This window comes from Hippopotamus amphibius, chromosome 4, assembly GCF_030028045.1.
Source record: "Hippopotamus amphibius kiboko isolate mHipAmp2 chromosome 4, mHipAmp2.hap2, whole genome shotgun sequence".
Classification (NCBI taxonomy): Eukaryota; Metazoa; Chordata; class Mammalia; order Artiodactyla; family Hippopotamidae; genus Hippopotamus; species Hippopotamus amphibius.
Window position 1 is genome coordinate 8081602 of NC_080189.1, and position 27896 is coordinate 8109497.

The 27896-nt window shown below is 40.2% G+C and overlaps 1 protein-coding gene across 1 annotated transcript in view; it reads right to left on the reverse strand.

The window, feature by feature from the left end:
• The window catches only part of CNTNAP2 (contactin associated protein 2), a 2049865-nt gene that overhangs the window by 349376 nt on the left and 1672593 nt on the right, over nt 1-27896 (reverse strand). Inside the window, exon 15 of the mRNA XM_057731238.1 lies at nt 9539-9666. Within this exon, the coding sequence (XP_057587221.1) occupies nt 9539-9666 (128 nt within the window). The remainder of the gene's footprint in view (nt 1-9538; nt 9667-27896) is intronic.

The window sequence follows — 27896 nt, forward strand, 5'->3', positions numbered from 1 at the left end:
TGAAGATAATCATCGGATTCCAGGGATTTTCAAGGTACAAAGGAATAAAAGTTTTCATTTAGTTGAGATGAATAAATGTGCAAAAACCTTGTTGAGGTTAAAAACAGTTGTGCGTATAAATCAAGTGACAGTTCCTCTCTTGGACCTCTATAGCAATCATTGTCTTTGCAAGTTTTCTGCAGTTTATCATGAAGTGCCTCGTGGAACTACCTCCATTGTTAGTCTGAAATGCTTATTTAAATCTTTTGTGGTTATTTAACCATTCATATTCACTTAATGAAAATATATTTGAGCTTCTCAATGTGGCAGGCATTGCCCTTGTGCAAGGTATAGATCTCTGCCTGAGTTTCCACCTACTGTTGGGGTGAGGACAAAAGTAGTGCAAATACACAAGAGACAAGAGCTGGTTGTGCAATGGAAAATGTATCTGGTCTTTGTCCCAAATTCCTGGGAAAGAGCTTCTAGACCCTTGGAATTTCCTGAATGATAGGGTTATTCACGGTGGGCCCCCAGATACTTTTAAGATGGAGAATGGCCCTGCCTGAAAAATCAACCATGGGATGAGAGGGCTGGAGCTTTGAACCAAGATTTACCAGCCCCACCTCCAGTGAGGAGAAGGAAGGGAAGCTGAGGACTGAGTTCATTCATGTGGCCAATGACTTACGGAATTATGTCTGCATAATGCAACCCCATGAAAAATCTGGACATGTGACACGCGGGTGAGTTTCCCTGATTCGTGACACACACTGATGTGCTGGGAGGGTGATGGGGCCACACTCCACTCGCTCTCCCAGGAGAAGACACAGGGACTCTGCATTTGAAACCCTCCCAGAACTCACCCGCGCATCTGTTCCGTCAGCTGGTCCTGATTTGTATTTTTGATAATGAAACTTTAATCTTAAGTATTGTGCTTTCCTGACTTCTCCGAATCACTCTAGTAAATTTTTGGTCCTGAGGAGATAGTGGGGACCCCCAAATTTGTAGTGAGTTGGTCCGAAGAGCAGGTGGCCTGGGAACCCCCTCTAAACTTGCAACTGGGGTCTAAAGAAAAGGCAGTCTTCTGAGGGACTGAAATCTATGCTGACCCCAGGCAGTTTGGGTCGGGGGCGTGTAGCAACGCAGAGAGAATTTCAGACCTCGGTCCATTCTATGGGGAGAGATGAGGTACGGGTGGCTGTTAGCTGAATGGGCAGGGGAGGCCTCTCAGAAGAGTTCATATCAAAGCTGAGACCTGCAGCCCAGGTGAGGATCGACAGGGACAAAGTTCCAGGCAGAGGAAACCACCAGGGAAAGGTCTCGAGGTGGCGACGAGCAGAGCATGTTGGAGATGGGAGACCAGTGGGGCTGGAAGGGACCAACTGGGGATGCCGGGAGGGTGGGGCAGCACACGCAGCCTTGTAGCACGTGGTAAAAGACGGGTCTTTTAAGAGGGATGGGACGCTATCAGCTGGTCCTAAGTAAAAAATGCTATAATCTCATTTACAGCTTGGAAAAGACACTCTGGATAGTAGGTGTGATACCTCGCAGGGCCCCGTGGGGCTCCTGGGCACAAAGCCTTTCTGTGTCCCCTATGTCTTTGATTATAAGAAAACAGCCTTCATTCAGCCTCCGTGACCTTCCCTGAGTTCCAGTGGGCAGATTCAAGCAGCTGTTAGTTAATGAAGGGAGGGGATGCATGAGACCTGGGAGACACAGGCAAGAGCAGCCTTGGGGCAAAGTCCTGTTTCCCGAGCAACAACACACACAACAATATTTTTGAGCTATTTTGCAGAAGCTGAAACCCCTCCAGGTGCGAGAAGTTAATGATGAACGATGGTGTGCTGCCCACAAGCATGCAGACCCCAGACCAGCTGGACCTGAAGGTGGATGAGGCTGACTCCTACTTACCTCACCACCGACCCATCAGAAGAATGCAGGACTGTTACTGCCTTGGTCCTTACTGCCTACCCCTGACCACCAGCCCCGACCATAAGCCCTCTCCCTATTCCCCAGGGAGGGGGGCATAGTCCTTGAGGCGCTAGCCACTGTGTTCCCCCTTGGCCTGGCAAAGTAATAAAGCGATTCCTTCCCACTCTTCCAAAGCTCTGTCTCCGTATTTCTATTTGGCATCGATGAACAGAGGCCAGGTTTTCCTCGGCTACAGGTGGAGAAATGATTATGATGGTGAGTGTGAACTTCAGTCTGGAGCGTTTACGTCTTGGTTGCCAACGTTTCTGTAGGCTCCTTGAGGGCAAGAAATGTAGTTTGCACGTGTTTATATTCACACAGTGCCTCAGATCAATGCTAAGTGTATGTGTAGAAGCTACTGTATAATCTAGACTGAAATCTGAGTCTGCATGGAGAAAGACAGGAATGTAGCAGAAGGGGAGGGGAATCCTTGCTAAAGATCATCAGTGGGTGAATTGGAAGGTTATTGTGACCGAGTTTGAAAACCAGATAAAATCTGCATTAAAACAGCAAAAAAAACTCTGCCAAAATTCCCTACAGTTTTTCAAGTCCTACACACTTTCCCAAATTTTCAAAAAAAAATTTAAACTCTAGGTCAGAGGTACAGCAAACGATAGCCTTCAGGCCAAATCCAGCCTGTCTCCTGTTTCTCTAAGCCACATTCTGTTGTAACCATGTTTACATATTATCCACAACAGCTTTCACGCTACAGGGTTGAGTGGTTCTAACAGCCTGCGTGGGTTCCAAGCCTAGAGTACTTCCTGTCTGCTCTTTGAGAGAAAAGCTAGCTGACTCTCTGTTTGGGCAAAAGCCTCCTTTTGTGGTTGTAATGAGGAACAGTGAGCGCTATGTACGTTATTGGGCTCTTTGTGTGTTTTGCTAGGGTCCTCCAGGTTCTCCAAGGGCAGTTCCCAAAGACGGCAGCAAGCCAAGGGGGTGGCTTCCACTTGCTGCCAGGAAGGGAGACGAGAAAGAAGGGAATGAGGGTTGTTTGCATGGATGGACATCACCCTGGGAGCCCAGCAAACACGGCTGAGCCCCAAGCAGGGGTTGTGACCACCACCTCCCAATCAAGCAGGGGGCTGCTGGCTGGGTGCCAACTCTCCGCTGTGAGACAAGACAGGTCTTCTCCAAGAACAGGGACAGAGTCAAGGGTAAAGACAGCGGGATATAGGACAGGGAGGTGGGCAGAGCTTTCCTGATGGGAAGCCTGTGCTCTTTCCATAATGAATCACTATAATAATAATGGTTGTGATAATACTCAGAAGCACTGCCTGTATGCAAGGCTGCGGGAAACTGGAGTTTAAAAGAATCACTGCAGCGACGCAGCTATGATTATTCGCATTTGCAGCTGAGAGAAGGTCGAGAGCAGGAAATGGAAGCCCAAAGAGGTTAAGGAACTGACCCAAAGGCACGTGGCTGGTGAGAGAGGGAGTTGGGATTTGGAGCCACGTGTGTGTGACTCCAAAGGCTGCGATTCAGTGCGCTGCTCTGTAACACTGCTACTCAGAGTGTGGTCCACGGGCCAGTGGCAGCAGCAGTAGCATCTCGAGTCCTGGCCCAGACGTCCTGAAGCAGAATCTGCATTTTACCAAGATCCCCACATGACTTCTGAGCACATTAAAGTCTGTAAAGCACGACTACTCAAGGCCTCCAAACTTTTTTCAAACTCCCACTAAGAATCCAAGCTTTCAACCAAATTTCCACTTTTTCAGAATTTTCACCCTTGATAAAACACAAACTGATCCAGAATGGGATCCATGCCCCATATTTCTCAGTAAAGGTTGTTAGGGCAAATTAGATCCCAGGACCAGGTCCTGGACAGGTAAGAGACTGTTTCATCTACTATTTTTCTTGATTCCAAGCATGTTCCACACCAGGAATTCTTAGAACCAAAGAAGCCAGCCTAACTCTTTTCTGCAAAATGTTTGGAGAGATGGCTTGGAAAGTTCAGCAGAGTAACCCAATGATGGGGATTCAATTTACAGCACAAAGTCCCTCCTGTACCTGGGGTCCTGTGATAAGTTCAGGGAAAGGAAGGGCACCCAGGGAGGGGACCCCAAGGAAGCAAGACTCACTCAGCAGGCAGATCTCCTCTGTGGGACACAAGCAGTATTTGAAAGCAGTATTTGTTACCACATCTATTGTAAAATCAAAATACCCCCCCCCCCCCAAACTGTAACTAATATCACTGCCCATTTCTACAATGAGTTTGCAGCTGAAGTTGAGTGGCCAGATAATATTAAAGAGCTGATTCTTCCCAGCGGCACTGTCCACTTCTAACCGTTTAAAGTCACTCTGGAGTCTGGAAGACCAAAGGGAAGGTTTCCTTCTTTCTGCCTCTGCTGCCTTTGCCACTGGAGCTGCCCCCAGATGTGCCCAGAGGGCTCAATCCTTTAATGGGAATCAGCCTAGGTTTTGATCCTGAAAGTGTCACTATTTCTGCTTGCTCTTAGAGCCACTCCTGGCTCTCAGTCGGTAATAGCCCATGGCAATAGCAGCAGAGGCTGGAGCACAAAGAGAAAAATAGAAGTTAATGGTTTCTACATATAACTGTGGATATTTTTTTTTGCCCCCCGGTTGGCTACTATCAGCCAACAAATTGCCTAGAACTAGGAGTAAAAACAAAACACAAAAAAACCAGAAGTCACCCACTTTCTGTCACTGACCCATCCCTCTGGTTGCGAGTTTTCTATCAGGGTTTCCAGAGGGCCGATCCCACTGTGGGGCAAGATTAAGAGCTCAGCACCACTTTACTGCGCTGATCAGGGGTGGATGGCAGGGACCCAGGGTCAGAGTTCCAGGTCAGAGCTCCCCTTTGGATCTCAGCATTCACCCTGGCCACAGAGAATTACTAAAGACGAAGGCTCATGTCAAACCCCCTCTCCCCACACTCTGCCATAAACGAGCCGGGAGCCCCTGGGTCCGTCACTCAACCTCACTAGACCCAAGTTCACCCTTGTTTGTAAGGGTGTCTCCAGGTCTGATCTCCAGGTCTCTTCCAATTCTAGAATATTGTGATTTTTTGTTCTTGCTTTTAGCTGAACTTGACTCAAGTACATATACCTATATTATATGGGAAGAAATGGGGAAACGATAAGAACTTCGAGCGTCTTCTGAGGAAGTAAGTTACCGAGAGTGATCTGATTTTATCCATTCTGGAATTTGCTCTGGAATCACACAGACCTTCTGGCCCCAGCTCTGAAACTTAATGGCAAACCATCTAATAAGTCTGATTCTGTTTTCTCATTGGTACACAATACAAAGATATGACCACATTCAGGATGTTGGGAGAATCAAGAGAGAAGATGAATGTAAAGTGCTTGGTTTACAATCTGCAGCCTGGGTGCTTTCTCTTTCTTGTCTCTTCCAAGCCTGAAGCAGCAAAGAAAAGGGGGATAAGCAAGCTGTCGACTCTTCTCTGGAGCCTGGGGAGCGGCCTCCTCTGCCGAATCAGAACCGCTTCCTGAGCCCAGATGAGCCGCTGCCCCTCTCTCCTCATCTAGTCCTCTTTGGCGGCACTGAGTGTGTCTCACATGGAGATGGTGTGGCCTGTGTGTGCCCCTGGGTTCGTCCTATAGGGGATGATAGTCATTTGAACGGCCAGTGGAATTGTCGTCCTTGGAGAAACAACATGTAGTTACAGTCACTGCCTTGACTTCCTTGGTAAGGGAATGGCCAGTGATGGTCCTGGTTTGTAAAAGTCTTACAGTAAAGAGAGGGTGGCCTTTATATATCTCTGACACATATGACAGCATTCCCAAAGAACAAATGTCCACTGTCATTTGGATAAAACTCCAACATCACCTTTGTTTCTTTCACCCTCGGCTTTGTCTCTGCCCTCTGAGTGTCCCTGAATTGGATGTGGTCTACCTTATCTTTCCTTCCTGGCCTCTCAGAGTCACCTTTGTAGCTCTAAGAACCTGAATTTATACCTCAAAAGTGCACCATGACTCCAGCGCTCTGCCTGCCGTGCTGACAGCCAGGGTGGGTTTCAGGCATGGACTCAGAGGCCCCTGAGTAACATGTTCTCCTGATTGTTTCTACCCAAGTGTATTAACAACACTTGCCTTTGTAGCCAACTTGCTCCTAATTAATTGTTTAAAGTTCCCGTATCCTTAGAGGAGATATGGGAAATCTTTACCTCATATGGTTGAGAATAAAACAATTATCTAGCAAATACTTTCTTTTATAATTAATTATAGTCACTATATACAATACAAAAAAGATCTCTACTTCCAAAACCGGAAATAGTTTGTTTCTGAACTAATTCCACAGAAGTTTAGCAATCCCCTCCAAGAATAACTATATATTTAAATTTGAAAACAATTTCTACTCTCTCAGCGGTTTTGGTCCTCTAAATAGCCCTCTTGTTTCTTCCTAGGTGAGTACTCATGGTTTGAGGGGGGATCTTGTAATTTTACTGCACTTTTTATTGGAGCTAACCACCCATCCTCAGTCACACTTTCAGTTTCATTTAGATTTGAGGCTTCCATTTGAACGTGTTTGAAAAAAACAAACCCCAAAGTGTAAGGGCATGAGCACTTTATGGTGCTATTTGGGAAATGCAGCACATCTGGAACTCACTGATTTTCTTAGCATTTTGATTATATGGGTCTATGAGTTAAGATGAATCAAAGTAAAAATCAAACTCAGCAGGCATGATGAAATCAACTGAAACTGCAGAAATGGTTGGTCAGAGCCCACAAAAATTCTTTCATTCTCTAAGACTGGGAGGGTAGAACCAGACTTAATTCAAGAGACAGCTTCCGAGGGCTGTCACCATTCAGCTCCTCAAATAGAGAAAGACATTTCTCAACAGTGGATTTGGTTTTCTAAACTGCAGTTTTGCACAGACTTCAGTAAATGACACAGAGTTAATCTCTACAAACAACAGGATATATGCACGATACCACTTTTTAAATTATACAAATTGGAATTTAATCCCCCTAACATTCATGCTGTATTGGTAACTGGATGTGGGTGGGGAGAGACCCAGATGACATATTTTTAAAACAATTTAATTTCTGCCGTTGACTCAGGGATGAGAATGGAGTCGGGGAAATAAGCCTGGCCTTGTGCACAGAAAGCTGTTTATATTCTCTGCTCTGTCTTTCCTCCGGGAGCCTCCCAGAGGCAGAAAGGGGCACAGAAATTTGTTGGTTAAATGACATTTTAAAAGAAATATTTTGTTCATTTGTAAAACAGAAAGGCTAATATTTATCTTCCTCACAGGGGGCTGTATCCAAGGAAACCATACATATGTAAAATCCGGAAAATGCTATGATGTGGACACTTTATCATTACTGTGTCCACGTTAGAACATTCTTAAAAGGATGGTGGACATCAAAACTACTAACTGCTACCTGGCAATTCAGGTACGAGGTATATAATATTGCCAGTTGCCTGTAAAAAAATGAAGATTTCTCTCTCTCTCTCTGACACAAAAGTATTCCACATAATTGCAATTAAAAATTGACTGTGCTTTTGTTTTCATGAAGTATCAGGTAAAATATGGATTCAGTCTTAGTGAAGCTGCAGAACTACAAGAATCCTGAGGCCATGCAGTGTCAATGAACAGGATAGCTCCTTGTCTATCAACCGGTCCTAAGAATGTCTGCAAGAGCAACAATCTTGGGAAAGAAATGCAAATGAACATTGATCACCATACTTTTCCTATTTTCTCTATGCAAACATAAGGTCTGCCTGAAATATATAATCTATCACTCCTTTCTTGAGCATCAGTTGCAATAATTTTACATCACAAATCTATTATATTATAAAACATTTTGTGTTTTCCAATACTTTTTTATGTGTATTTCTCAAAACATGGTTTGAACTTCTTTTTTTAATTCACCACATTACCTAGTTAAGTGCTAGACAAATAATAAATTCTTCCTGAGGACTGATTTATTGATTCAGAGAAAACATGTTAATATTAGCTATTCACTGTTAATATACTCCCACATACACTATTTAATGTAGCTGGACTCTTTTCTTTGAATGGTAACAAAAATTTGCAGAAGTGGGATTTTATAACTATATTGAGTTAATCCATCAGTTAATGGGAACCCTTTCTCTAATTCAAAGCTAACTTCAGAATTAGAATTGGTAAGTGAGAAATACTTTACCTTTATTATATTAATGAGTAATTATGACATAATGAAACTGATTTTCACTAGACAACACATGAGAACCTGCCTATTTTGAGAGTGACCCTATAGTCCATCTCTCAACATATGTGTTCAAAAAGGCATATATATTATTATTTTATGTCAATATATTTTTCTTAAACAGTCGAAACTAAATTTTTTATTGCACAGTTCTTTTCAGCTTGACTAGACAAATGAAGTATTATTGTTTAATAAATGCATGATAAAGCTCTATAAGCCAGTTTCATTTTAAGGGTAGCATTTTCATTTTCTCTATGTAAGAAGGGAAAAATCAGTACAAACTCCATCCCTCTTTTGTATCAGGAACACTGTGTGATTTAATTGCCGACAGCCTCAATGTACTCAGTAGTAAACCGCTGAGCATGCATCATTACATTTCTTAGGACACCTCTTTGAGTGGATGCAATAATTTATTCCATCGAGTAGGTCTAATTCTCCCTTGATTTATGGAAGCGGTAACAACATCCCATCTCACAGAATGCTTTGCTAGAAGGAATACAGGTCCAGGCACTAAAATCTTTATGGCCTCCCCAGGAGGAGTTGGGATGCAGGTGGTATTCTCAGCACCACAGCAGAGAAAAAGGAAGGGTTTGCCTGAGGTCTCCTGGCAAGTTAGCTACTCAGGGAACAGAATCTAGGTCTCCTGATGCCTAGCACACAATCGCAAAGGCATAGAACTCCCGGAAGGGCTGCCCAAATCACGCGTGCAGACAAGATGAGGGGAAATGACACCCAGGATGCTCATTGCAGAATCCCCATAGCAACCCGTCACCATTTCCCTCTGACTGCACATAAAGCACACTGAAGGGTATCAAACAACATAAAATCCTAATGGTGCCCTTAATTAGGTGGGATCATCACTCCCTGACCTCCCACAGCCCCAAATTCCTCTCTGTGGTGCTGAATCTTGAAAGCAGGATGTAGTTACAGAAACACTCTTTGGCTTACAAGGGACCATCAAGCTCTGATGATGATGAAATTTGATAGCAATAATGTCAAACTTTATATGACCATAATCTAAGTTTACAATGATACATTAAGCCATAATGCTACTATTTATATCACCATCAACTCGGTTTATGGTGATATAAATAGTCATGCTAATGGCATTAACAGCAGCACTCAGTGGAATCACAGCTGTTGAGTGCTGCTTTTATGCTATTAGCATTGCTACTTATATCACCATAAACTTAGGTAGTCACATTCATTACATATGAATATACAAGAAAGATGGATAGCCACATTTTATACCCAAATCTAGGCTCCTGTACTGGAGATTTACGGCTGGGTCTACCTAGCCCTCCATTTGGCTCTGTTTACACCAAAGAGCAATCTGTTTTCTGCCAACCTCGCATTTGCTGGGAAACACTATTTAAAATTGATAGGAAGTTGCGAGCCACAGCTGCGGGCACACTTACTGTCTCCTTGGCAGCGCAGGGGACCCACACTCAGTTTGGCTTCTGAGCCTTGCCGGTCAGTATCTCCAACCACCACCTGGCTTACTGGCAGGTGATCTTTGTAGGATAAGAAGCCAGCATCCTTCCTCCTGAATCACAGGGAAAGACAGAAAAGCATGAGAAGCCTAAGTTAGAAACATGTCATTTCTGATCACTCTTTAAGTTGTCTAACAATTGAGCACATTCCAATAAATGCTCAGAGGTTCACTAAGTAGAACCACAGTTAAAGAGTTGTTCCCTCTCTTCCACTGAGTAGTTTTGAAACTCATGACTCAGAAGCAACTGTGACCGCTTTGCCTTCTGGAAAACAGAACTGACACCCTGATTTCTAGAGAGTCACAACCAACACGCAGCACGCTATTTCAGGGTGAGCATAGACTACTGTATTGCTTGAAGCATACAGAGCAAACACTGAGCATGCATGCAGAGTTTGCTGTTCTCAAAGTTCAACAAAGTCAACCTGATCTCTTGCATAAAATTAGAAACAAAACCCTATTTAAAAAAAAAAAACCAAATAACCTTGTCTCCTTAATTGTTTTGAAGCAGTTGCTTCAGAGGCTTTCTTCCCTGCTGTGCACCAGCTAAATAAGAGACACTTTTTGTTCCTTCATCTCTTCTTGTTTATTTTAACAACGGAAAGAATTTATGCAAAGTTTCCAGCACAGAGCAGGTGCTCACTAAGTGTCTATTTCCATCTATAATGAGGAGTGGAGTTGAGATGAAAGCCCAATTTGGCTGTTCTCTTAGATTTGTTCTCTTGTTTATACTTAATCTTGTTTCAGGTCTGCTAACTCAACCCCGTACCCACTCTGAATAGAGGAAGAGGGCAAGGCTAGTTGTGAAGTACTGATTCTAGGATGGAGCACAGAAATACAAGAGATGTTCTTGGGGATGGCACCAAGGTGAGTTACTGTGCAGCACAGATGGATTTCCTTGGTAGGAAATCCCTGCCCACTCATCCTCTTTCTGTGCTGCTGTGCCCGAAAGGGGAGCTAGGTGGCTGGGAGGCACAAATCAGTGTGAGGTCATTCCACAAATTTAACTTTTTGCATGATTTTGTGCACTGTTCAGCCTGAATGTAAATGAGAATTTTGAAACTGTATGTACAACTGATCACAGGAAAGAAAACTGATTTTGGATGATAGAAGAATGAGAGAGACAGTTCAATAATCAGGTTAAAGATCTAACATTTGCATCTCTTGCAGGGAACTGAGGAGAACCAACTTGGAAGGCTGCCTCCAAAATGCTATGCTGCTAGGAGCAGTTCCTTGCTCTTCTGACTTTCTAGAATGTCACTGAACATATGCTCCTTCATGTGTCAGGACCCACAGAAACCCAGGAAGGAGTCACAGAAGTTAGCCAGTAGACCTCAAACAAGTGTATTTTCTACTGCCTTAGTTATTTCAATGAATTTCCAAGATAAAGATAATTTTTTTTTATCAAATGAGAACTAAAATCATGCAGAAAAGCATTGTGATTCTTACTGACAATGCAGCTATTGATGACCCAGCCTCAGATCATCTGTAAACCCAACTCCTTATATTAGAACTTCTATCAGGTAAAATCATGTGAGAGAGGGAAGAAAGTCTTTGCTATTAAATTTGATATTTAGTGTTTCTTAAAGGGATAATAAATGAAAGCATCCTAATAACATACTGTAATTTGATGACCTACTGGAATGATGTGCATTCCTGTGGAACTTCAGGCTAAGAATCTTTACAAGTTCATTATCACTTAGAATTACTTGACTTTAAGCCAGGGGTGTGCAAGCTAAGTTCTGAGAACCACTCATCTTGTTGCTTTTTCTGTGACAGCCCATAAGCTATTTTTAAAACGTTTAAACGGAGAGAAAAAGATGGCGGCGAAGTAGAGAGACGTGGAATGCATCCCTCTCCACAGATGCATTGGGAATGCACGGAAGGACACAGTCATTCCCACAGAGAACCAGCTGAACACCAGCAGACGGCCTCGGACACCGGAAAGGGCTGCGGAGAACCTGACATAGCCGGTAGGGAGGCATCTACGAGGGCTCAAAGAGGGTGAAGCGGCGGAGCTGTGGCAGACGGGAGGGAGTGAGAAACATACGGAGGGTCCGCAGCGCAGCTCAGCGTTCCCGGACCGAGACATCGATCCGCGGCTGAACGGAGGGTCCAGGAGCGGGAGCGTGGGAACCGGAGAGCTGGTTCAGGGGGAGAAACATTGTTGCCGGTAGGGTGACGGACCGAGAGGACAGGAGGGAGGAGGTCCGCGGAGAGGAGTGCCCGTCCCTGAGAGCTGCCCGGCCATGATGGCGGCTGGAGGCTGCAGGCTTCCGGGCGGGGGGGAGGAGCCGCGCGCATAGCCTCTCTCTCTCTTTCTGCGCCTCTGCAACAGGCAGCGGAGAGACGACCTGCGGGGCCACATAAGGCGCTCAGGGATAACAAGCACCCTCAGGCGCTCGGGCGGGGCTAGATTAAAACTCCTTGCAACGCCAGCAGCAGGGAGGCTGCCGAGAGAAAAAAAAAAAAAAAAAACCAGCATCAAAAAGAAAAAACCCCGAGAGAGGCCCAACTCTAAGACTTTCTGTGTACGCCTGAGCCACCAGCGCCCTCTGCAACAGGCACCTCCAAGCCTGACTGAAGCAACAGTGCGCCACTGCTCACTCCCTCCCAGGAGAAGGAGCCACTATTGCACCCTCTCCCTCCCCACACACCGAGGCTTACAGACGAACAGTAAAGGAACCTCTGCTGGTCACAGAATAACGCAAAAAAAAAAAACCCAAGGCAAGGAAAAGGACACTTACAGCTGAGACGCTAAGGAAACAGAAATAGTAGTATCAATACCTATTGAACTGGTCCATTCGGGGATCAGTTCTGGATTTTTTTTTTTTTTTTCTTTTTTTTTTCCTTTTTTTTTTTCCTTTCTCTCTCTCTTTTTTTTTTTTTTTTTTTTTTTTGATTTATTAAATATGATCTTAGCCCTAAGGGATCTACAAGTTTTACAACATAATTTTATAAGGATATTTTTTACTCTTTTTTTTTTTTTTTTTTTTTTGCCTTTTAAAATACTTCTATATCTAGCTAAGTTTTTGGTAGTACGGACAAAATATCTTTCATACTTTCCTTTCATCCCTTTCTTTTATACACTTCTATTCCTTTCTTTTTCTTTGCATATTTCCAACCACACTACGCTCTTCTGTTCCCCTTTCTTCCAGCCATTTTAAGTGTATTTTATCTTAACATACTTATAAGCAACACTATCGGTCTGCTCAGACTCCTTGCTCTATTCTCCAGATGATGCACTGCCTTGGTATTAATATTAGGCTTTTGTCTTTATCTTAGTTCTTAGTACAGTTGTCTAATTACATTCTGAGAATCTCCATTCTCTCTGGTGGTACTCCAGCTCATTTCTATATTTGATCCTAGCTTACAAAATCTCCCTGGATTGATGTTTGTATGTGTAGGGTGTTATTTGTTGTTTGTTTGCTTTTGCTTTTGTCTCTGATTTGTTCTGTTTCAGTTGTCAATTTCTGCTGGGTTTCTCTCTGAATATCTGATAGCACACTGGGGTTCTGTCAGGTCTTTCTAGAGCCTTATGTCCTAACGGATTCAATAATTGTGTGTCTTATACATGTATGTGTTTCCTAGACTGAATATTCGTCTAATCCAATACTTGGACATTAGTCTGAGGCTTGGACAGTCTTCTATAAACACCTCTATCACCAGGACAAGCAACCCCAAAAGCTTGGACAACCATGAGGAAACAAAGAAACACCATGCAGGCAAAGGAGCAGGAAAAAAACCCACAAGACCAAATAAATGAGGAGGAAATAGGAAAAATGCCTGAAAAAGAATTTAGAGTAATGATAGTAAAAATGATACAAAATCTCGATAACAAATTAGAGAAAGTACAAGAAACAGTTCATAAGAACTCAGAAAAACAAACAGCAATGGATAACAAAATAACTGAAATTAAAAATACTCTAGATGCTCTAACCAGCAGAATGACTGAGGCAGAAGAACGAATAAGTGAGTTGGAAGATAGAATGGAAGAAATAAACGCCACAGAGCAGGAAAAAGATAAAAAAATAAAAAGACTAGAAGACAGCCTCAGAGACCTCAGTGATAACCTTAAACGTACCAACATTCGAATTATAGGCATCCCAGAAGAAGAAGAAAACAAGAAAGGGTCTGAGAAAATATTTGAAGAGGTTCTAGTGGAAAAATTCCCCAACATGGGAAAGGAAATAATGAACCAAGTCCAAGAAGCACAGAGAGTCCCATACAGAATAAACCCAAGGAGAAATACACCAAGACACATATTAATCAAACTAACGACAATTCAACACAAAGAAAAAATATTAAAAGCAGCAAGAGAAAAGCAACAAACAACATATAAGGGAAAACCCATCAGGATAACAGCTGACCTTTCTACAGAAACTCTGCAGGCCAGAAGGGAATGGCAGGATATACTGAAAGTCCTGAAAGAGAGAAACCTACAGCCAAGAATACTCTACCCAGCAAGAATCTCATTCAGATTTGAGGGAGAAATCAAAAGCTTTCCAGACAAGCAAAAGTCAAGAGAATTCAGCACCACCAAACCAGCCTTACAACAAGTGCTAAAGGAACTTCTCTAAGTAGGAAACACAAGAAAAGGAAAACACCTACAAATACAAACCCAAAACAATTAAGAAAATGGTCATTGGAACACACATGTCAATAATCACTTTAAATGTCAATGGATTAAATGCTCCAACCAAAAGACACAGACTGGCTGAATGGATACAAACACAAGACCCTTCTATATGCTGCCTACAAGAAACCCACTTCAGACCAAGGGATACATATAGACTGAAAGTCAAGGGATGGAAAAAGATATTCCATGCAAATGGAAGTCAAAAGAAAGCTGGAGTAGCAATACTCATATCAGACAAATTAGACTTGAAAGTAAAGACTATTAAAAGAGACAAGGAAGGGCACTACATAATGATCAAGGGATCCATCCAAGAAGAACATATCACAATGGTAAATATCTATGCCCCCAATATAGGAGCACCTCAATACATAAGGCAAATGCTAACAGCTATAAAAGGGGACATCGACAGTAACACAATTATAGTGGGAGACTTGAACACCCCACTTACATCAATGGACAGATCATCCAAACAGAAAATCAATAAAGACACACAAGCTTTAAATGACACATTAGACCATCTCGACTTAATTGATATTTATAGGACATTCCATCCAAAAACGACAGACTACACTTTCTTCTCAAGTGCACACGGAACATTTTCCAGGATAGATCACATCTTGGGTCACAAATCAAACCTCAGCAAATTCAAGAAAATTGAAATCATATCAAGCATCTTCTCAGACCACAACGCCATGAGACTAGATATCAATTACAGGAAAAAAACTGCAAAAAATACAAACACATGGAGGCTAAACAATTCACTCTTAAACAACCAAGGAATCACTACAGAAATCAAAGAGGAAATCAAAAAGTATCTAGAAACAAATGACAACGAAAACACAACAACCCAAAACCTATGGGATGCAGCAAAAGCAGTTCTAAGAGGGAAGTTTATAGCAATACAGTCCTACCTTAAGAAACAAGAAAATGATCGAATAAACAACCTAACCTTACACCTCAAACAACTAGAGAAAGAAGAACAAAGAAACCCCAAAGTGAGCAGAAGGAAAGAAATCGTAAAGATCAGAGCAGAAATAAATGAAAAAGAAAGGAAAGAAACCATAAGAAAAATAAATAAAACTAAAAGCTGGTTCTTTGAGAAGATTAACAAAATTGATAAACCATTAGCCAGACTCATCAAGAAAAAAAGGGAGAAGATGCAAATCAACAGAATTAGAAATGAAAAAGGAGAAGTCACAACGGACACCTCAGAAATACAAAACATCATGAGAGACTACTACAAGCAACTATATGCCAATCAATTGGATAACCTGGAAGAAATGGATACATTCTTAGAAAAATACAATCTTCCAAGACTGAACCAGGAAGAAATAGAAACCATGAACAGACCAATCACAAGTACAGAAATTGAGGCAGTGATTAAAAATCTCCCAACACACAAAAGCCCAGGACCAGATGGATTCACAGGCGAATTCTATCAAACATTTCGAGAAGAGTTAACACCTATCCTTCTCAAACTCTTCCAAAATATTGCAGAAGGCGGAGCACTCCCAAACTCATTCTATGAGGCTACCATCACCCTGATACCAAAACCAGGCAAAGATGTCACAAAAAAAGAAAACTACAGACCAATATCACTGATGAATATAGATGCAAAAATCCTCAACAAAATACTAGCTAACAGACTGCAACAGCACATTAAAAAAATCATACACCACGATCAAGTGGGGTTTATCCCTGGGATGCAAGGATTCTTCAATATACGCAAATCAATCAACGTGATACATCATATCAACAAATTGAAGGATAAAAACCATATGATCATTTCAATAGATGCAGAAAAAGCTTTTGACAAAGTTCAACATCCATTTATGATAAAAGCTCTCCAGAAAATGGGCATAGAAGGAAATTACCTCAACATCATAAAAGCCATATATGACAAACCAAAAGCCAACATTGTTCTCAATGGAGAAAAACTGGAAGAATTCCCTCTAAGAACAGGAACAAGACAAGGGTGTCCACTCTCACCACTGTTATTCAACATAGTTTTGGAAGTGTTAGCCACAGCAATCAGAGAAGAAAAAGAAATTAAAGGAATCCAAATTGGAAAAGAAGAAGTAAAATTATCACTCTTTGCAGATGACATGATACTATATATAGAAAACCCTAAAGACTCTACCAGAAAACTGCTAGCACTAATTGATGAGTTTAGTAAAGTAGCAGGATACAAAATTAATGCACAGAAATCTCTTGCATTCCTATACACTAACAACGGAAGAGCAGAAAGAGAAATTAAGGAAACTCTCCCATTCACCATTGCAACAAAAAGAATCAAATACCTAGGAATAAACCTGCCTAAGGAGGCAAAAGATCTGTATGCAGAAAACTTTAAGACATTGATGAAAGAAATCAAAGACGACATAAACAGATGGAGGGATATACCATGTTCCTGGATTGGAAGAATCAACATCGTGAAAATGACTGTACTACCCAAAGCAATTTACAGATTTAATGCAATCCCGATCAGATTACCAATGGCATTTTTCACAGAACTAGAGCAAGAAATCTTACGATTTGTATGGAAACGCAAAAGACCCCGAATAGCCAAAGCAATCTTGAGAAGGAAAAATGGAGTTGGTGGAATCAGGCTTCCTGACTTCAAACTATACTACAAGGCCATAGTGATCAAGACAGTATGGTACTGGCACAAAAATAGAAAGGAAGATCAATGGAACAGAATAGAGAACTCACAAGTAAGCCCAAACACATATGGGCACCTTATCTTTGACAAAGGAGGCACGAGTATACAATGGAAAAAAGACAGCCTCTTCAATAAGTGGTGCTGGGAAAATTGGACAGCAACATGTAAAAGAATGAAATTAGAACACTTCCTAACACCATACACAAAAATAAACTCCAAATGGATTAAAGACCTACATGTAAGGCCAGACACTATCAAACTCCTAGAGGAAAACATAGGCAGAACACTCTTTGACATACATCAAAGCAACATCCTTTTTGACCCACCTCCTAGAATCATGGAAATAAAATCAAGAATAAACGAATGGGACCTCATGAAACTTAAAAGCTTTTGCACAGCAAAAGAAACCATAAACAAGACTAAAAGGCAACCCTCAGAATGGGAAAAAATAATTGCCTATGAAACAACGGACAAAGGATTAACCTCCAAAATATACAAGCAGCTCATGCAGCTTCATACCAAAAAAGCAAATAACCCAATCCACAAATGGGCAGAAGACCTAAATAGACATTTCTCCAAAGAAGACATACAGATGGCCAACAAACACATGAAAAGATGCTCAACATCACTCATCATCAGAGAAATGCAAGTCAAAGCCACAATGAGGTATCACCTCACACCAATCAGAATGGCCATCATCACAAAGTCTGGAAACAACAAATGTTGGAGAGGGTGTGGAGAAAAGGGAACTCTCCTGCACTGTTGGTGGGAATGTAAGTTGGTACAGCCACTATGGAAAACAATTTGGAGGTTCCTTAAAAAACTACAAATAGAACTACCATATGATCCAGTCATCCCACTCCTGGGCATATACCCAAAGAAAACCATAATCCCCAAAGAAACTTGTACCATAATGTTTATTGCAGCACTCTTTACAATAGCCAGGACATGGAAGCAACCTAAATGCCCATCAACAAATGAATGGATACAGAAGATGTGGCATATATATACAATGGAATATTACTCAGCTATAAAAAGGGATGAGATGGAGCTATATGTAATGAGGTGGACAGAACTACAATCTGTCATACAGAGTGAAGTAAGTCAGAAAGAGAAAGACAAATATTGTATGCTAACTCACATATACGGAATCTAAAAATGGTACTGATGAACTCAGTGACAAGAACAGGGAAGCAGATACAGGGAATGGACTGGAGAACTCGAGGTATGGGAGGGGGCGGGGGGTGAAGGGGAAACTGAGAAGAAGCGGGAGAGTAGTACAGACATATATATACTACCAACTGTAAAATAGTCAGTGGGAAGTTGTTGTATAACAAAGGGAGTCCAACTCGAGGATGGAAGATGCCTTAGAGGACTGGGGCAGGGAGGGTGGGGGGGAATCGAGGGGGGGGCGTCAAGGAAGGGAGGGAATATGGGGATATGTGTATAAAAACAGTTGATTGAACCTGGTGTACCCCCCAAAAAAATAAAATAAAATAATAAAAAAAAAAAAAAAAAAAAAAAAACGTTTAAACGATTGAAAAGAAATCAAAAGCAGAGTAATATTTTGTGCCATGTGAAAATTACATAAAATTCAAAGTCAGTGTCCATAAATAAAGTTTTATTGAAATAAAGTCATTTTAAATTTAATTTTCTTTACACATTGTCTATGGTGCTTCCAGGCTACACTGGAAGAGTTGAGTAGCTGTGATAGAGACCACATGGCCCTCAAAGCCTGAAACATTTATTATCTGGCCCTTGACACGAAAACGTTTGCCAACTCTTGCTCCAAATCATCAGGATCCAACCTTCCTTTGGTAATTTATGGAGCAAATATCCCACTGACAGTCATGGTGGCCTAATGTGCAACTTCTCCCCAGAGTTGAGTGTGGAGTTAGGGAGAAACCATTTACGCTGACACCTATTTACTGTAGCAGTGAGAAGGAACTTACACCTTGTTAACAATTATGTCTTTGGTGGCGCTACGTGGCAGGCAGGCACAGGTCAGGATGCTCTCGACATCCCTACCTGATACTTGCACTGTCAGTTCATTTACAATGAATAAGAAAGGGTCTACTTTACAGCAAATCTTGTTCTAATGTAAGAGTATCTTGAAAACAAATGTTTGGAAATATTCCAGTCATTATGCAATCTTATTGCCAAAACTGATATGTGTATAACCTCATAAGAATTTATACATCTACACACTTCTACAACTTGGAAACATAATTTTTAAATATTTGTAATAATCTTGTAAATGTACAGTTCCAGTGGGTTTCAGACTTATTTTATAATACCGAAATGGATCATTATTCAGTTACTTTGCAAATAAAACTGATTCAGAGATGATAGAAATTTACTACATTTTATCTAAACCTTTGCATTACTGGTCAATGAAACTGAAAAATTAACATCATGATTCATTAGGTGTGCTTAGCAATATACTTTTATCTAATTTGTTATATGTACCTATAGGTAATATTTTTCAACTATGATAGCCAAGTCAAGTATCTACATGAAAAAAACAGAGAGGGAGATTGTCCAGTTAGTAATCCAAGATTATATTAAAAAATGTATTTAATCATATCACAGTTACTAAAACAGTTAAGGGAAAAATATTAATTTCTATTAATATTTTAGAGAAGATATTATTAATGTCAACTTTATATCATTTTTAAAAACTTTGTTTTATATTGAACATAAAATGTTGATTCACTAGAACCTGTTATTTTTATACTTATTTGTAAATATATGCTCAAAACTTTTAAAAGTAGGGTGAGGATTAAAAAATATGAAGAACACTGCTCTAACTCATAGAAAACAATAATAACAATAGGGCATCTACCATTGAATACCTATGTACATTAGACTGTTTCTTGTATACAGCATCTTATCTGAAATCAATTCCTCCACAGGGCATCATTATCCCCATTTTACTGATGAGAATCAGAGAATTTATCTTGACCAAGGTCACCAGCTCATAAGTATAGAGTCTGGATTCAAACCTAGATTATCTGGGTCCAAATCTAGGATTTAAAAAAAAAAAAAAAAAAAAGGAGGGGATAAACAAAACAGAAGAAAACTGAAAAACAACTATGTCAATTAAAAGCCTTTTTCTTTTAATTTTCATTTACAGATGAGGTGAAAATGTACTTTTTTAGATACACTTAGCTATGTTGAAACATTGAGAAAATTATTTGTAATTAGTAAGTTCAAAGATATCTGTAATGGGATATATGTATAAATACAGCTGATTCGCTTTGTTGTATAGCAGAAACTGGCACAACCGTGTAAAGCTATTATACTCCAATAAAGATAAAAAAAAGATATCTGTAATGTTATACCCACAAGCATCCCCTACACCATCAGCATACTAAGTAAAAGTGATCTAGAACTACCCCAGCCCCAAACTAACCACTGTTTTTAATAGTATATTGAAGATTACAGTCCAGTTAATATAGACGTCCCCCTTAGCCCCCATACGTTCCAAGACCCCCAGTGGATGCCTGAAATCACGGATAATACTGACCCCTATACATGCTATGCTTTTTCCTATACCTACTGTATATATCTGTGATAAAGTTTAATATATAAATCAGGCACAGTAAGAGATAAACAACTAATGATAAAATAAAACAACTACAACAATATACTGTTATAAAGATGTGAATGTGGCCTCTCGCACATATACACAATATCTTAATTTACAAATTTAATGCCTCTTCCATCCTTAACTGAGCACTGTGGCATAACTTTTGCAGTGTGTGATGTGACAGCAAAACTACTGCGAATTTCTTTCTTTTCTTTCTTCACAATTTCACGGACAGACGGTTCGTTCTAACCATACACCTTACCAACCTCAGCGTATGATTGTCTTTCCTTATTAAGCTGAGGACATTCACCTTTTCACTTAAAGGCAGCACTTTAGTGGCTCCTCTTTGGCGTATCTGAATTGCCAGCACCGGTACTCTTGTGCTTTGGGGTCATTATTAAGTAAAATGAACAAAAGCACTGCAACACCACAACAGCCCATCTGATAACCCCTTCGGCTACTAAGTGACTAAAGGGCGGAAGATGCTGGACAAAGGGCTGATTCACTTTCTAAGTGGATGGAGCAGGATGGCACAGTTCTGAGTAGTGTGATGAAATCTGTGCCATTTAAAACGAATGAATTGTTTCTTTCTGAAATTCTCCGTTTAGTATTTTCAGATCATGGTTGACTAAGGTTAACTGAAACCACGTAAAGCAAAACCTCGGATGAGGGACCACTGTAGTGATAACCCTCAGATGTTCCTTAAGCAAATCAAGATAATAGGAAAAAGTAATTATCAGCTGAGGAAAAAAATATAAAGTTACCTTCGTGATCATTTTTGATCAGGGATATAAATAGGGCTCCGGAGATTTTAAAGTCACAAACAACTGTGTGTGAAACTCACAAAACAGCCGACTCTGCTGGAAACAAACTGGTTGTGGAAACAAATTCATGGGTGGCAATAAAGCGGTTTGGCTGGCACAGAGTTTCTGATGTGATCCTACAGCATAACCCACTTTTGAAAAATGATGTGTGGGCGAATAGAAAATAAACTGAGATCTGAAGAGGCACCCTTCCAAATACCTGTAAGACTTCCACCTTAGCACCTGTGTGAAAATTATTTAGCAAGCAAAACAAACCTTCATTGAAAGTTATGATCTTTAATGATCGAGGACAATCTAATTTAGGGAGATATTCAGCAACTATTTATCATGTTATCATAACCTAATTACATCTGTTGCTGGGCTGGTACATTAGAAAAATTCTATCATCCATTTCAAATAGGCCCCGAACTCAGACTCTTGCATAATCTTTTTTATCAGTGTTGTTATTAAAGGAAAACTTGATTCTACAGAGTTTGCTTCTCTAACCTGGCATTCCAGTTATTTTGCTTCAGTACTATTTTCCTGAGGAATTCTGTCTGACTCTCCTGCTCTTTCCTTGCCTTCTTTGCTTATCCTGCTGAGAAAACAAACAAGCCTCTAGGCAGATTGGTCTTGCCCTTAGCTCAGTTAAAAAAAAAAAAAAGAAAGAAAGAAAATCCTAATGGAAATTAAACAGTCCAAGTGTCTGCAATTATGAGCTTCCTTTTCTACCAGATGTTATAAAAGTTATCACACTATGAGTATGTTCTATAATTCTAGCAGAGAAGAATTTCTTTTGCTTTGTGAAGTTTTAGAAGTACTTGTTTACTTAAAACAAACAAACAGAATTACAGTCAGTGAATGTTCATGTATTTCCTTCCAGAATCACCTAAGGTAGAAATTTCTGGAAGAATCCAGGAAGTCAAAGATCTATCTACAGAGGATGTCTCACAAAGAAATTTAGAAATGGGGAATAAACACACAAGAAGATGCTCAATAATATTAGTCATTAGAGACATGCAATTAAAAATCTACTGAGATGCCACTTTACTCCTATTACAATAGCTATAATAGAATAGACAGATAATAACAAGCATTGACGAGGATTTGGAGAAATTGGAATCATACATTACTGATGGGATTGCAAAACAGTTCAATCACTTTTGAAAGTACTTTGGTAGTTTCTAAAAAGTTAAATATAGATTTACCATATGACCCAATAATTCCATTCCTGGATGTCTACCCAAGAGAAAGCATATGTCCACACAAAGACTTCTAAGTAGATGATTACAGAATCTTTATCACAATAGCCCCAAAGTGGAAACAACCCAAATGTCCATCAACTAGCAAATGAATAAACAAAATGTAGTTTATCCATACAACAGAACATTGTTCAGCAATAAAAGAAATAAAATATGGATACATGTAACACAAAACGAATAAACCTCAAAAACATGATGCTAAGTGAAAGAAGTCAAACACAGAAGACCACATATGCCATAATCCCATTTATATGAAATGTCCAGAAAAGGCAAACATACAAAGATAGAAAGTAGATTAGTGGGTGCCAGGGTCTGGGGATGGGAGTAAGGATCAATGGCAAATTCCCAAACTACCTTTAAAATGGGAACTGTATCTCATTCAACAACAGCCAAACATTCATGGTTTTCCAGGACATGCCTAAAAGTAAAATTCTATTCAACGGTCACCATTTGCAGTTGTAATATCCTGCAAATGCCAATACTTCATAGCATCAAATCTTCATCTCAAGGACTGTTTCTAAACATTTTGGAACATTTTGTGTACTTTTTGGTTCAAACAATATGTTCACACTACCTATAAGGTTTTGTATCTTTCTTTTAGATCCCTTTTTGTCTCCTAATAGCCATCCCCAGACATTATGCTACTTCAGAAAAAGTAGATTGTACTCAGAAAAAGTAGGTCAGATGGGTGTGGCCAAGATGACAGAGTAGGAAGACCCTGAACTCACCTCCTCCCTTGGGTACACCAAAATTATAACTATTTACAGAGCAACTATGTATGAGAACAACCTGAAGACCAGCAGAAAAGATTTTCCACAACTAAGGATATAAAGAAGGAACCAATGACAGGTGGAAGGAGTGGAAGCAGGGTCCAGTCAAGACCACACTCCTGGGTAGACAACCCACAGATGGGATAAAATCACAATCACAGAGCTTTTCTCCAAGGAACAAAGAGTCCAAGCCCCACATTAGGCTCCCCAGCCTAGAGAGCCTGCACTGGGAAAATGAGCTCCCAGAACATCTGGCTTTGAAAGTCAGTGCAGCCTGTGTACAAGAGAGCTGAAGAGTTGTAGGAAAACAGAGACTCTGCTATTAAAGGATACATGTAAAATCTCATACCCTCTCAATCCCAGAGCAGAGGCAGTGTTTTGCTGATTTTGGACAGCCTTTTAGAAAGGCAAGATGCGACTGGACTCCTCCTGGGGATATAGATGCTGGCAGCAGCCATTTTGGGAGCTTGTTCTACTATGAGGACATTATACTAGCAACAGCCATTTTGGAGTCTTCCCTCTAGCCTATCAGTGCCAGGGCTTACCGTCCCACCAGTGGGCTCACACCAGCCCCAGGTCCTTCCAGACCCAGCAGCCACCTGCCCTGGACCCAAACCTGTCTACCAAAAAGCCAGCACCAGTCTGGGGTCACCCCCCAGGCTCTGTAAGCAGCCACCTGGGACTCAGCCTTGCCCATTAGTGGGCTGGCACTGCCCCAGGAGCCCCTGGACTGCACAGCCAACTGCTCCTGGACTCAGTCCTAACTGCCAGCAGGCAAGAAGGCACCACACAAAGCAGGGCCTGGCAGCCAGCTGGACTGAGGGCCAGCCCCTCATGCCAGCATGCCCATAATAGTTGGTCTCTCCACAATGGAAATGCCCATGCATCTCACATAGAGGGAACCCATAGAGCATATAGCCCTGGTGACCAAAGGGGAGTTTGCTGCTGGGACCCACGGGATGTTTCCTACACAAGGCTACTTCTCCAAGATAGGGAAGTGTAACTGATCAACCTTATACATAGAAACAAACACAGAGAATTAGGCAAAATGAGGAGACAGAGAAATATGTTCTAAACAAACAAGACAAAACCCCAGAAGACCTAAATGAAGTGGAGATGAGCAATGTACCTGACAAAAAGTTCAAGGTAATTATTATAAAGATGTTCAATGAACTTGGGAGAAGAATGGATGAACACAGTGAGAAGTTTAACTAAGAGTCAGAAAACATAAAGAAGCAAAGAGTTGACAAATACAATAACTAAAGTTAAAAAAATACTAAAAGGAATCAACAGTAGATTAGATGATACAGAGGAACAGATCACCAAACTGGAAGACAGAGTAGTGAAAAATCACCCAAGCTGAAAAGAAAAGAGAAATTTAAAAAATGATCATAATTTAAAAGACCACTGAGTCAACATCAAGTATACTAACATTGACATTATAGGGATCCCAGAAGGAGAGGAGAAAGGGAGAGAACTTGCTTGAATAAATAATAGCTGAAAAGTTTCCTAACCTGGGAAAGGAAATAGGCATCCAGGTCCAAGAAACAAAGCGAGACCCCAAAGAAGATGAACCCAAGGAAGTCCACACCAAAACAAATTATAATAATTTAATGATGAATGGCAAAATTAAAGATAAAGTCTTAAAAGCAGAAAGAGAAAATCAACTAGTTACTTATAAGGGACCTCCCATAAGACTATCAGCTGACTTTTCAGCAGAAACTTTGCTATACAGAAGGAGTGGCACAATATATTTAAAGTGATGAAAGGAAAAAAACATACAGCCAAGAATACTCTACCTGGCAAGGCTAACATTCATATTTGACAGAGAGGTAATCAATAAGGACATTGCCTAATGATAAAGGGAACAATCCAACAAGAAGATATAACAATTATAAATATATATGCACGCAACATAGGAGCACCTCAATACATAAAGCTGATACTAATAAACACAGAGGGAGAAACTGACAGTAACGCAATAGCAGGGGACTTTAACACGCCATTTACATCAATGGGCAGATCATCCAGACAGGTAATCAATAAGGAAACACAGGCCTTAAAGGAACCCTCCTACACTGCTAGTTGGAATGTAAATTGGTACTGCCACTATGGAAAACAGTATGAAAATAATTTCTAAAATTAAAAACAGAGCTACCATACGATCCAGCAACTCTACTTCTGGATATTTTTCAGAAGAAAACAAAAACACTAATTCAAAAAGATATAAGCAACCCTATATTCACTGCAGCATTATTTATAAGAGCCAACATATGGAAGCAACTTAAGTGTCCATCAATAGGTGAGTAGATAAAGATGTAATACACACACACACACACACACACACACACACTGGAATATTACTCAGTCACAAAAAAGAATGAAATCTTGCCATTTGTGACACATGGATGGACACCTGGAGTGTATTATGCTAAGTGGAATAAGTCAGACAGAAAAAGACAAATATTGTATGATTTCACTTACATGTGGAATCTTTAAAACAAATCTCCCAAATATAATAAAACAGAAACAGAGTCGTATATACATAAAACAAACTGGTAGTTGCCAGAGGGGATGGGTTAGGAGGATGAGTGAAATAAGTGAGGGAGAATAAGAGGTACAAACTTCAAGTTACAAAATAAATGAGTTGGGGTGTGTAATGTACAGCATAGGAAATAAGGTAATAATATTTAATAACTTTGTATGGTGACAGATGGCAACTAGATTTATGGTGGTGATCATTCTGTAATGCATAAAAATATTGAATCACTATGTTGAATATTATATAATATTCTAAGGCAATAATACTCTAAGACAATTATACTTCAATAGAAAAAGGTAACTATGTGAGGTAATAGCCATGTTAATTAGCTTGATTATTTCACAATGTATACATACATCAAATCATCAAGTTGTACACCTTAAATACATACAATAAAAAAGTAGGTCAAAAGTTAAAAACCTATAAGAATTTCTCTGAGTTTTTCTGGATAGTTACTATTCTACTATTAACTTCCACTAAAGATGTCAGATTCAATAGTATTATTTTATTAAAGGACTTTAGAGTGTTCTTATTCATTCTATCTCTTAAATCAAAAACACATAAGTAACTTAGAGTTGTATAGAGTTTAAAAAGACTCAGTGGTTTCCCATGGATGATCTCCTTTGATCCCCATAACTTTGGAGGTATAAGGAAGTACAGACATACAACTGAACTTGATAAATTTTCATTCTCAAATAACTGTTCAGAAACATATCCATTACACAAAGTGAGACAGACTCTACCCAGGAATGAGATGTACCTTCAAGGTATAATACCAAATAGTAATTATGTACTAGTTCACACCCAATGTACATTAGAAAGGCAGGAAACCTATAGACCCAAGTCAAAGATAGTTTTAGTTAAAACATTTGTTTTAAAGTAAGTGAGAATTTTTATTCCTTGTTTTTTTGGGTCTTTTTTTTGGTCCTCAACTCCATCTTTCTGTATCTTCTCTACCTGGGGATGCACTACACTGCCTTTTCTTTAACAGGAAATTAATGCTCTCATTCTTCCTCTGTCCTTTCCCCTATTAAAACCACTTTTAGAGAATAATGTGACAAAACATTCACCCATGTTTAATAAAAGCAATGCCTTAACGAGACAAAAGACTGCTCTTAGAAATCAGAGTGGAGAGGGAAGAATACTCCTAGCATCACTGAAACAACTACGTGGAGGTGATTACATGCTCTTAAAAAGGCAGCCCTACCATCACCATGGAGCAGGTTGGCCAGTTCGTCTACATTCACTTACAAAAATCATGATCAGAAGTCAATGCCTTTCTTCATAGAGCACATGGGGGCTATCTATCTCAGCATGGCTGGATGATCAGAAGCTGAAATAAATGACAGAGCTGTCTAATACACAATAAAGCAGAACTTTTAAAATACTTCTAATGGCATCCTCAGTCACGCTTTCCTCAATGGATGTAAGGTATTGTTATCTACAACGCAATTAGAGTAATTAAGAAAACAACCACCACAATTAGATCTTTAGAATCCCTGAATATGTCCCCTATGAAATGAAAGTAATTACAGATTCTATTACTCCTTTTCAGTGGGAATAGCTTAGGCCTTTTGTAAATGCATGACAATTATCTGTTCAGTTTAGAATCTCTTAGAAAGCCTTTGTAACCATTTCAGGATTCTACGCAAATGTTCCTCTTTGATTTTCCTTCTGGAGTGCAAGTTCCCTGAGGCCAGATATATTGTCTCATGCAACTTTATAAACCAAATAGTAGTAAGCACCTAAAAGTGGCTCATTCCGTATGTATCATGATTGAATAAACACATGAATAAACATAGACGTCAACTAGGCACAATCCTAAAATAGCAATCACTATGTGCTTACTAACAATGGTAAGAAATGAGAAAGAGGCCTTTCTTATAATTGGAGTTCCTTGAATGCTCTTGAAACAATTATTTCTTTTCTGTAATTGAGGTTTTACTTTTTCTTTAGAAAGTAGCTTTCAATGAGAAGTTTCACATATAATTAATACAGTGGAAAGAATTAGATC